Here is a 12,116-nt window from a genome sequence, read left to right on the forward strand (position 1 = left end):
GTAGACGTGCTTGACGGTGGTTTCCTGTCAAAATGGGACGTCTGGTGGGTCTTCTGGCGACAATCTCTGCACAACTGAGGCGGCAACGTACGGTTTGTGAAGATATTCGTGTAAGGCCAGGGATGCTTCTTGCAGTCACTGTTGCTGGCTGGAATCGATTTCGTAGGTGTGTTGTTCGAATCCAGTTGTCTTGTCGATTATTGGTTACGCGTGGCCTGTCACTCCGAGGATGGTCTCTGACTGCATTCGTCTGTTGCCAACGTTGCCATAAACACCAAATGGTGTTTCTGTGGACGTTACATTCATTGTCTTGCAACATCATGTTAACTCGATCCTGCTTCAAGTATACCGATGGCGAGTAGACGTTCATTTTCGGACAGGCGTGGCATTTAGTAATGTTGAATAATTGCGTAATTTTGTTGTTTTTCTGAGTGGTTGTTGTCAGCACGATGCTAAACAATGCATATGGAATCCCGTTAACGCACATGTTTTTATACCCAATTTTGGTTAGTGAAATGCATGGGGCTTGCATAAAGGTCAACTATGGCATGGAATGCATGTTTTTCTGTAGCAGCTGCGGTTTTGTGACTTGATTCCATACATGTACTACAATATTGAAAACCAAACTTCACTTGTTTGAAAAATACACTAAAATATTGGTGTCACAGGAACTTTTTTGTTGAGTATAGTTAGTATTAGCTTGTGAATCATGTCCTGTGAGAGTACACTTGGACACATAGACGTAGGGAATTGTGTCCCTCCTCTCAGCATCTGGAGCGGAGGTACTCTTTCATTTCCATGACTAACACGTGTTGAGGTGAACTTTGGGTAACCTCCATATAGGGGATATGTAGTCAACAGTCGATCCCAAAGGGGATGCCTTTCATAAGTAACTCAAGTGAACGGTATCTATAGTGAGTGAGTGAGTTGGGTTTAACGCCGCTTTTAACAGTATTCCAGTTATATCACGGCGTGTCAGCTTGATGTGGGAAGAATGCCCGAAGTGATGCAGGTCTCAGACGTTAACCACTTTGGTAAATCCCACCAGCACGGGTATGGTGTTGACAAACCTAGAAACATAATTGGGGCGAACCGGGATTCGAACCCACGATCATAGGTTTCTGGCGTGCCCAAGGGACGCAACTCTGCACAGCGAATTGCGGCGCCTTTGACGACTGGGCCGGTATCCATAGATAAATATTATTATGTATGAAATGATAATGACACACGTCAAATAATCTAGTTTAATTTGAAAACATAGATAATTAAATAGATAAAAAATAATCAACAATAAATATATAAAATAAAAAATTAAAAGCAAAACAACAAAAGACACTACTTTAGGGTTTTTAATTTGTACCTCTATATAGTATGCGACACATACTATGCTATAGACTTACACTGTGGCGATACAGTAGTTATTTCCCCTCCCTCCCAGCTTGTGATAGCACTAACACAGAGGCGGGTCTGATGAGAGCACCCTTGTACAAATAGAGTTAGTGTATTGTGTGCCTATTCTTAGATGCACAGTGAACATCGAGGGCCAGGTCCTGCAGTGAACATGTCTCGAGGTGAACGTTAGGTGACCTCTATACAGGATTTTACTACCTCAATGAATCCCATTGGACGTGAAGAACAAGTAATGTTGGACTGCATGAGTGAGTGTGAGTGTGTCTGAGTGAGTGAGTGAGTGAGTGAGTGTGAGAGAGAGTGAGTGAGTGAGTGTGTGCGCGTGAGTGTGAGTGAGTGTATGTGTGAGAGTGAGCGTGTGTGTGAGTGTGTGTAAGTGTATGTGAGTATTATGTGTGTGTGAGTGTGAGTGTGTGTGTGAGTGAGTGTATGTGTGTAGGATTTCTCATTATTGAAGATTGAAATAATTAACGCAGCATTTCGAGTCTATATTGTTTTATTTCAAAAAATTACTTTACAATATATATATATATGTGTGTGTGAGCACTGCTTTGGGACAGCTGGTTGAAACTGTTTCAGCTCAACGATCAAATGACAAGAGCCGAACGACACCTGGCCTAAATGCTTGGATTAGTCCCGTTTAAATCGGTAAAATGTAAACGTCCTATATAAACATGGTATAAAAATATGCACAGTTCTGACAGAAGAGCGTCCTCTATCACATGTGCACCAGTAACCAACCTGTAACGTGATGATGAAATGGTGACGTGAAATGTGATCTTACTCATGTAGATAAATTCAAGAGTAAGATCACATTCTCATGTTCACAGACGCCTCAGACTTGCAATCAACCTGATTCCATTGCTCATTTGTTACTGGAATGTCAAGACCATGGCCCAGTCCGGGCTCAGCTAAAACAGGAATTGCAGTCAGATCCGCTAACTGTCGTCGATCGCCTGAAGCCAAGCGATTCAATATGGGAAAAGACCAAACTAACTCTATTTCTGAGAGATGGTCAGCTACTTGAACTCGAACCGGACACCTAACAATATTCTATCAATTTCTAAAGGTAAAAAATATCAAATAATATTATTGCGAAAAAAGAAATCTTATCAATGCAATAAAAGAAATGTATCAATGCCCAAACTCAATAGATATGTGTACCCTCGTCACACCATGAGATCCAAAGAAGGACAGGTCTGCTGAAGGCAACAACGACATGGACGACCGGTCGTCATTTGATCATAACTATATATCTGCAATTCTTAACATACTCAATACTACGTCACGTAGATGGCGGCAAGAATAAACATTGAGGGTAGGTTAGCATGCCTTCTTCCTTTTTTGACAACAGCATTTTTCTACGAACCCATTTCTATAATCACAAAATGAAAACTAATTGGTGAAGGACTTGTAAAAAACGCAAGTAAAGAAATAAACATTTTGGGGAAATAATAAAATAAGTTTTAGATGTTCATAATATACAGTCAGAGGTAGTTGTGAATCATGGCGCCAATACTCCTGCATGCAACCATTGCCACAGAGATGGCCGCTAGGAAACCGGCAGAGTGTTCAGTAGCTTCACTTGAGACACACGGGCGCTCCTCCTCCTTCCTCTTGGCGTTAGAGTAGCCCCACCCCCCACACTTGGGGAAGGTGGGGGGGACGGGAGGGAAGTCTTTGTATTCTCCTATCTGCACCAGCAGGGCCTTCCCCTGGGCCAGGTGACTGTCAGTGTGACAATGGAAGAACCAGAAGCCTGAAAGAAGAACACGTAGTTATTGCCATACGTCAACGCCATGGTGAATAAATAGGAATAGTACCTTGAAAAGTCCCGACGAAATAGTTCTCAGTAGAACGATGTTTATAATGAAGTACAGCGTGTCAATAAAGTCACGTCATAACACGACATGTACCTGGGTTATCGGCCTGAAATCTGAGGATGACATAACCGGCGTCGTGTACGTTGACGGTGTCCCTGTAAGGGGGGTTGATGTAGTTGCGGGGGATCTGCCCCTCCTGGTCAAGACGCATCACTTCAGCCCGGCTTGTTGACGTCTTGTTAAACTAGAACATGTTAATTGAAATATAACAATTTTAAGACTGGTAGCACGATGCAATGGCTGTTCTGGTACATGGCTGTTCTGGTGCGCCGTGGTGTATGATGTGGCCGGCAGGACACAAGCAGAACCTCTTGACTAGATCTGAGAATTACCCTTGGTGTATCATCGGTGTAAACACCAATGCCTAAGTATCAGTTTCATCCATGGATGAGGGATGATGTTTAGGTCAGTTTGGAGAAACTTTGGTGTCATCCTTAAAATGTCAAAGGAATTTGCTTTTTGTTTTTTATAAGTCGGACATCGCTGAGTACCACCAGATACAACACAGATCACCTAAAATTGGTCAAACATGGTCATTTTCCCAATATAGATGCCATATATTGAAATATCAACATGCCATCATTCTTTGTAACACAAAAGACCTGTTCTGCCTCTCTCACCTTCCCTTCTCCCATGATGTAGAAGCTATGGCCGTGCAGGTGCATGGGGTGGCCTAATTCTTGGAATGCCTTTGCTTCGTTTATGATAACCAGCTCTACGATCTGAAGTAAACAGAAAACTAATTAATAACTGACAACATCAATGACTTGTGATCTCGCCCACTCTCACTCCCACTCCCAGTACCACAACTACTACCACTACTACTACCACTACTACCACTACAACCACAGCTACAACCACTACTACCACTATCACCACTACCACTAGTACCACAACTACTACCACTACTACCACTACCACTACTACCACTACTACTACCACTACCACTAGTACCACAAGGACCACTACAACCACAGCTACCACAACTACTACCACTACCACTAGTACCACAAGGACCACTACAACCACAGCTACTACCACTACTACAACTACTACTCAACTACCAAAACCACTACTACAAAATGTGACTACTTAATGTCTTTGTTGTGCACAACACTATAAGGGACAGATTGTATTTGTATTCAGGTTTCTGTTCATATTCAAATTTAACCCTAGAGGAGAAAACGTGCGGATATTTTGATCTGACACAAGTGTCGGGGCGCAGAAACACAGACGCATCGTAGGGTCTGCTGCCATGTGAGATATACGACTACAGTGTTGGAACTGGTTGACGTAGTCACAGCACGTGTCAACTGTGAATGTTCTGAATGGTATTACCATGTGTAAAGTTGTAAACATGCTACACTTCAAAGATGGACTAGGCTCTCCTTTGTTAACACAAATTATGCTGACAGCATCGCCGAGGACACGAAATGACCTCTACGTTTCAACAGGCAGCGTTTTAATTACGAAGTACGATTTGTAGCTGACAGTGATGTCTTTTCAAATACACCCGAAATTGTTCGTCCCATGTGTATTGGATGCCTATAGTACTAGCAAGAATGCTCATTGAAATACCTACATGCATGACTGATTTCGAGAAAAGATCGCACGACGTCCCAGTATGGGATAATTGAAAAAACAACCAACTGACCTCGTTTTGCTTAAACCTGAGCGTGTGTGTACACAGACACAGATCCGTCAGACACTTGTCGGAGTCCGTCACAGTTGATCTGTTACAGAACCACGACTCATCAACGTCCTCCGGCTGAGACAGTAGTGGGATGGGCGGCAAGAAAAAGGTTATCTGCGTATGCGTTAAGATGATTTGCTGACTTTGTTTAATATTACTTCAATGCTCAGTGTTATAATGAATGCTTACATTCAATATACCGCAGGCATCAACTGAAAAGAATTTGATTTTATTTCCAACTGGATAACTCATGACTGCATAAGTGTGTTATTGTAGTTTCCTGGAAGGATACATTATCCATCACGGGTGTAAAATGTCCTTTTCTAGGAGGAATATCTAATGTTGAATATAGCTTCTTATTGTTATATTTCTGGTTGTCGTTGTTGTTGAACTCCATTCCTGTAACAGAATAAACAGAATAAAGGAGGGAGGCAGAAGAAAGTGTTCTTAGACTCACCCGAAAGATCGGGTAGAAGCGTTGATCAATTCAGTGAAAAAGCGGGTAGAGACAGTGGAAGCGTTAATCAAGTCAGTGAAAGATCGGTTAGAGTCAGTGAAAGCATTGGTCGAAAAAGTGAAAGCGTTGGTCGAGAAAATGAAAGTTTTGGTCGAGAAAGTGAAAGTGTTTGTCGAGTCAGTGAAAGAACGGGTAAATTCAGTGTAAGTGTTAGTTGAAAAAGTGAAAGTTTTGGTCGAGAAAGTGAAAGATCGGTTAGAGTCAGTGAAAGCATTGGTCGAAAAAGTGAAAGCGTTGGTCGAAAATGAAAGTTTTGGTCGAGAAAGTGAAAGTGTTTGTCGAGTCAGTGAAAGAACGGGTAAATTCAGTGTAAGTGTTAGTTGAAAAAGTGAAAGTTTTGGTCGAGAAGTGAAAGTGTTGGTTGAGAAAGTGAAAGAGCGGGTAAATTCAGTGGGAACGTTGGTCGGGGAAGTGAAAGTGTTGGTCGAGTCAGTAAAAGAGTTGGTGAATCCAGTGAAAGTGTTTGTCGAGTCAGTGAAAGTGTTGTTTATACAGCCTGGTATCCACTGTCTGTTGTGTCAGACCAATAATTCCTACCTATATACAGCCTGGTATCAACTGTCTGTTGTGTCAGACCAATAATTCCTACCTATATACAGCCTGGTATCCACTGTCTGTTGTGTCAGACCAATAAGTCCTACCTATATACAGCCTGGTATCCACTGTCTGTTGTGTCAGACCAATAAGTCCTACCTATATACAGCCTGGCATCCACTGTCTGTTGTGTCAGACCAATAAGTCCTACCTATATACAGCCTGGTATCCACTGTCTGTTGTGTCAGACCAATAAGTCCTACCTATATACAGCCTGGTATCCACTGTCTGTTGTGTCAGACCAATAAGTCCTACCTATATACAGCCTGGTATCCACTGTCTGTTGTGTCAGACCAATAAGTCCTACCTATATACAGCCTGGTATCAACTGTCTGTTGTGTCAGACCAATAATTCCTACCTATATACAGCCTGGTATCAACTGTCTGTTGTGTCAGACCAATAAGTCCTACCTATATACAGCCTGGTATCCACTGTCTGTTGTGTCAGACCAATAATTCCTACCTATATACAGCCTGGTATCAACTGTCTGTTGTGTCAGACCAATAAGTCCTACCTATATACAGCCTGGTATCCACTGTCTGTTGTGTCAGACCAATAAGTCCTACCTATATACAGCCTGGTATCCACTGTCTGTTGTGTCAGACCAATAAGTCCTACCTATATACAGCCTGGTATCAACTGTCTGTTGTGTCAGACCAATAAGTCCTACCTATATACAGCCTGGTATCAACTGTCTGTTGTGTCAGACCAATAATTCCTACCTATATACAGCCTGGTATCCAGTGTTTGTTGTGTCAGACCAATAATTCCTACCTATATACAGCCTGGTATCAACTGTCTGTTGTCTCAGACCAATAATTCCTACCTATATACAGCCTGGCATCCACTGTCTGTTGTGTCAGACCAATACTTACTACCTATATACAGCCTGGTATCAACTGTCTGTTGTGTCAGACCAATAAGTCCTACCTATATACAGCCTGGTATCCACTGTCTGTTGTGTCAGACCAATAATTCCTACCTATATACAGCCTGGTATCAACTGTCTGTTGTGTCAGACCAATAAGTCCTACCTATATACAGCCTGGTATCCAGTGTCTGTTGTGTCAGACCAATAAGTCCTACCTATATACAGCCTGGTATCAACTGTCTGTTGTGTCAGACCAATAAGTCCTACCTATATACAGCCTGGTATCCATTGTCTGTTGTGTCAGACCAATAAGTCCTACCTATATACAGCCTGGTATCCACTGTCTGTTGTGTCAGACCAATAAGTCCTACCTATATACAGCCTGGTATCAACTGTCTGTTGTGTCAGACCAATAAGTCCTACCTATATACAGCCTGGTATCCACTGTCTGTTGTGTCAGACTAATAAGTCCTACCTATATACAGCCTGGTATCCACTGTCTGTTGTCTCAGACCAATAATTCCTACCTATATACAGCCTGGTATCAACTGTCTGTTGTGTCAGAATAATAATTCCTACCTATACACAGCCTGGTATCCACTGTCTGTTGTGTCAGACCAATACTTACTACCTATATACAGCCTGGTATCCAGTGTCTGTTGTGTCAGACCAATAAGTCCTACCTATATACAGCCTGGTATCAACTGTCTGTTGTGTCAGACCAATAAGTCCTACCTATATACAGCCTGGTATCCATTGTCTGTTGTGTCAGACCAATAAGTCCTACCTATATACAGCCTGGTATCCACTGTCTGTTGTGTCAGACCAATAAGTCCTACCTATATACAGCCTGGTATCAACTGTCTGTTGTGTCAGACCAATAAGTCCTACCTATATACAGCCTGGTATCCACTGTCTGTTGTGTCAGACTAATAAGTCCTACCTATATACAGCCTGGTATCCACTGTCTGTTGTCTCAGACCAATAATTCCTACCTATATACAGCCTGGTATCAACTGTCTGTTGTGTCAGAATAATAATTCCTACCTATACACAGCCTGGTATCCACTGTCTGTTGTGTCAGACCAATACTTACTACCTATATACAGCCTGGTATCCAGTGTCTGTTGTGTCAGACCAATAAGTCCTACCTATATACAGCCTGGTATCTACTGTCTGTTGTGTCAGGTTGACATCTCTGGCATAACGCAGATCGACAGGGCGGAGCCAACTGTGATCCTTCCCGTAAAACTCGGAATCTTGCATCGGGACTGGATTTAACATCACCTGCAACAGTCAGAGTCGTGTTATCTCAGTAACAGTCAGAGGCGTGTTATCTCAGTGACAGTCAGAGGCGTGTTATCCCAGTAACAGTCAGAGGCGTGTCATCTCAGTAGCAGTCAGAGGCGTGTCACCACTGTAAGAGTCAGATTCGTGTCATCTCAGTAACAGTCAGAGGCGTGTCATCTCAGTAACAGTTAGAGACGTGTCATCTGAGTGACAGCCAGAGGCGTGTCATCTCAGTAACAGTCAGAGGCGTGTCATCTCAGTAAAAGTCAGAGGCGTGTTATCTCAGTAACAGACAGAGGCGTGTCACCGCTGTAGGAGTCAGAGGCACGTCATCTCAGTAGCAGTTAGAGGCGTTTTATCTCAGTAACAGTCAGAGGCGTGTTTTCTCAGTAACAGTCAGAGGCGTGTCATCTCAGTAACAGCCAGAGGCGTGTCATCTCAGTAACAGTCAGAGGCGTGTTATCTCAGTAACAGTCAGAGGCGTGTTATCTCAGTAGCGGTGAAATTCGTGTCATCTCAGTAACAGTTAGAGGCGTGTTATCTCAGTAACAGTCAGAGGTGTGTTATCTCAGTAACAGTCAGAGGCATGTCATCTCAGTAGCAGTTAGAGGCGTGTTATCTCAGTAGCAGTCAGAAGCGAGTCATCTCAGTAACAGACAGAGGCGTGTCACTGCTGTAGGAGTCAGAGGCGTGTTATCTCAGTAACAGTCAGAAGCGAGTCATCTCAGTAACAGTCAGAGGCGTGCCACCGCTGTAAGAGTCAGAGGCGTGTTATCTCAGTAACAGACAGAGGCGTGTCACCGCTGTAGGAGTCAGAGGCACGTCATCTCAGTAGAAGTTAGAGGCGTGTTATCTCAGTAACAGTCAGAAGCGAGTCATCTCAGTGATACTGGGCACTAGTATACAAGTTGGATGGGGGCAAGTTTACTATTTTGCATTTGATAATAACGACGCAAATCACAGATAGACGGGCGGCTCGTGTTTTTTTCCTATTTTCCATTAGCTCTCCAACTATTTCCCTTCTATTTTACAATTATATCACTTGATCAGCAGAACCCTAAGGGAACTCTGCTACCGAGGCCGAATTCATTTACCTTGATAAGCTCATGAAGTTATTACCAACAACTGTCGACTCACCCCGCCTGCAGTCGAGAACATGAGTGCAGTGCTGGGGTCTTCATCTGGTGCACCCGCATATCTCAAGATGGCTGCCGCTGACACATCAGCCGTTCGGCAGTCCCCCAAACCGACGACCTTGACCCAATAGTTGCCCACGTCCTGGTTCGCAAACAACAAGAAGTCGTACCGCTCACCTGCAATAGAAACATCAAATAGCAAACGGAATTGAATGTGATAGTTCTAAGGTTATATCATGCTTACACGCAAGTATGACATATACCACTGATGTTCTGGAGAGAGGAGACGTCAAACTGACGGTGAACTTTTGACTTCAGAATTTAGAGATGGTTCGTGTTCAGAGGGTATGTGATGTTTCCCAGCCGTTTGTGAACAAGAGGGATGCCTTCACTCTGTGATATTGAATGTGAAGAAATGATGTGTAAGCAACAGGATAGTGTGTAATGACAGATGGTGGTGCATATAATTAATGTCATAGTGTGTGGTTTAAACAGTTAAATCTAAATCATGTCAATGAAAACCGATCAGATCACGTTAGTCCCCAGTACACATCTCATATACTCTTTGATGTCATGACGCGATTTGTATAAGCATCACAAGTCTCAATACCCATATTACAGGGGTGTGAAACCAGAGCTCTATCTCATCCCTCAGCCGTATCTGCCGGTCTTTAAGAGTGATCTCCCTTGGTAATTCTCAATGATTGTTTACTAATGTTAAGCATTAATTTGCTCATTGAGTAATGCTATTTGATACTGTTTGTGGAGAAGATCCGAGGGAGGCGATTGGAGTGTGTGGGAGTCCAAAATCAATGGATGTGGGATATGAATTTTATTAATTATATGTTGAGAAGGTTGATACAATACATAACTTTTTATATCATACTCCATAGTAACCCCGACCCATATCTCAGCTCTAAACGGAATCTCTGGTCCAGAGGGGGTTCATGTTTAGTGTCAACGGCTTCTATCACATTAAGAACTGACAATCATTACCTTAACCCCTTACGTCCAAACGACTTTCGAATTGTAAAGAAACTTTGGAGCCTTGGTCCAAGTATCATCAAACAGATCCTACTTGAAGCAATGGACGGAATAGTGAGAACACATACTTTCGTGTTATTTCTATTGTAAGTTGAATTTGTCAACTGTTGGGTGAATCTTAGTATAATTGTTAGTGTATGTCCAAACACACTGAGAGGTACAGTATCACATTTTCAGATATTCACACACACCAACGCTCAAGTTCACATTAACAGACACTCACACATACCGACTCTCACGTTCACATTAACAGACACTCACACATACCGACACTCACATTCACATTAACAGACATTCACACAGACCAACACTGTCGTTCACATTAACAGACACTCACATATACCAACACTCACATTCACATTAACAGACATTCACACAGACCAACACTGTCGTTCACATTAACAGACACTCACAAATACCAAGTTTACATTGAAAATCTCACAGGGTTATAAAATATCCCGTTTCAGCGAATCAAAAGCTAACTGAGTTATAGCAAAAGATCCTATGCGGCTGGTGTAGCCGGGTGACGTTTCCGCGGCTCTTCGTTAGTGACAACGGCCTTGATGCACTTAATGTTGCACAGGGCATTGACACATAGAGGAACAAGGTAGGCAGGGAGTGTTGCCGTTCTATACCGCATTGTGTGTTCGTCCCCTATTGAAACCCTCATATCTTCCCGGAGCAATGTGACAGTCAACCATTTGCATGGCTGGCTATATGTGTCAGTGATATTTACAATGCGTCCAAAGCCGGTTGCGCCTGTAAACTCTATCCAATACAGGGGCGGTTGGTGAACACCTGTAAGTCAACATTTACCCTGGAAGGACAGTGTGTGGGTACGATGTGGAACATCATGATATTCATTCCCTATTTCATCTAGGTGACAAAAACTGAATTTCATTTCTGTGGGTGGGGTACAAGGTTTATATTCGAGATGTGTGAGCGGTGAGGGTAGGACTCACATTCACATTAACAGACACTCGCACAGACCAACACTGTCGTTCACATTAACAGACACTCACACATACCGACTCTCACGTTCACATTAACAGACACTCACACAGACAAACACCCACGTTATCACACAGACCAATACTCTCGTTCACATTAACAGACACTCACACATACCGACTCTCACGTTCACATTAACAGACACTCACACAGACCGACACTCACATTCACATTAACAGACACTCACACAAGGAAACACCCACGTTATCATAAACAGACACTCACACAGACCAACATCGTCGTTTTCATTAACATACACTCACACAGACCAAGACTGTCGTTCACATCAACAGACACTCACACATACCGACACTGTCGTTCACATTAACAGACACTCACACACACCAACACTCACGTTTACATTAACAGACACTCACACAGACGACGTTCATATTATCACTCACTCGTACCATATTGACCAGATAACTAGTATGATGGAAGATTTCGATGAAAGAATTTAATAGTATGTCTGTCTGTCTTGCCTGCCACTCTGTCTATCTGATTGTGTGCCTGTCTGTATAACTGTAAACTTGTCGGCCTGTCTGCTATCTGTTTATCTGTCGGTCGGTCTGTTTCTGTATATACGTTTGTATGTATGTCTGTATGAGGGTATATCAGTATACCCGTCTGTCTGTATATATGTATACATGTCTTTCTGTATGTATG

The 12,116-nt window shown here is 42.8% G+C and overlaps 1 protein-coding gene across 2 annotated transcripts in view; it reads right to left on the reverse strand.

The window, feature by feature from the left end:
- Positions 1 to 1,683: 1,683 nt before the first annotated feature.
- LOC139462565 (uncharacterized) overlaps positions 1,684 to 12,116 on the reverse strand; it is a 28,999-nt gene continuing 18,566 nt past the window's right edge. For both annotated transcript variants that reach the window (XM_071244390.1, XM_071244389.1), the window contains 7 exons: positions 9,397 to 9,572; positions 8,121 to 8,256; positions 5,279 to 5,385; positions 4,948 to 5,100; positions 3,914 to 4,015; positions 3,327 to 3,477; positions 1,684 to 3,169 (listed from right to left, as the gene is read on the reverse strand). In XM_071244390.1, the coding sequence (XP_071100491.1) occupies positions 2,898 to 3,169; positions 3,327 to 3,477; positions 3,914 to 4,015; positions 4,948 to 5,100; positions 5,279 to 5,385; positions 8,121 to 8,256; positions 9,397 to 9,572 (1,097 nt within the window). In that variant the 3' untranslated portion in view covers positions 1,684 to 2,897. The remainder of the gene's footprint in view (positions 3,170 to 3,326; positions 3,478 to 3,913; positions 4,016 to 4,947; positions 5,101 to 5,278; positions 5,386 to 8,120; positions 8,257 to 9,396; positions 9,573 to 12,116) is intronic.

The sequence above is a fragment of the Haliotis cracherodii genome, unplaced genomic scaffold (assembly GCF_022045235.1).
Source record: "Haliotis cracherodii isolate W230 unplaced genomic scaffold, xgHalCrac1.p SCAF_15, whole genome shotgun sequence".
Classification (NCBI taxonomy): domain Eukaryota; kingdom Metazoa; phylum Mollusca; class Gastropoda; order Lepetellida; family Haliotidae; genus Haliotis; species Haliotis cracherodii.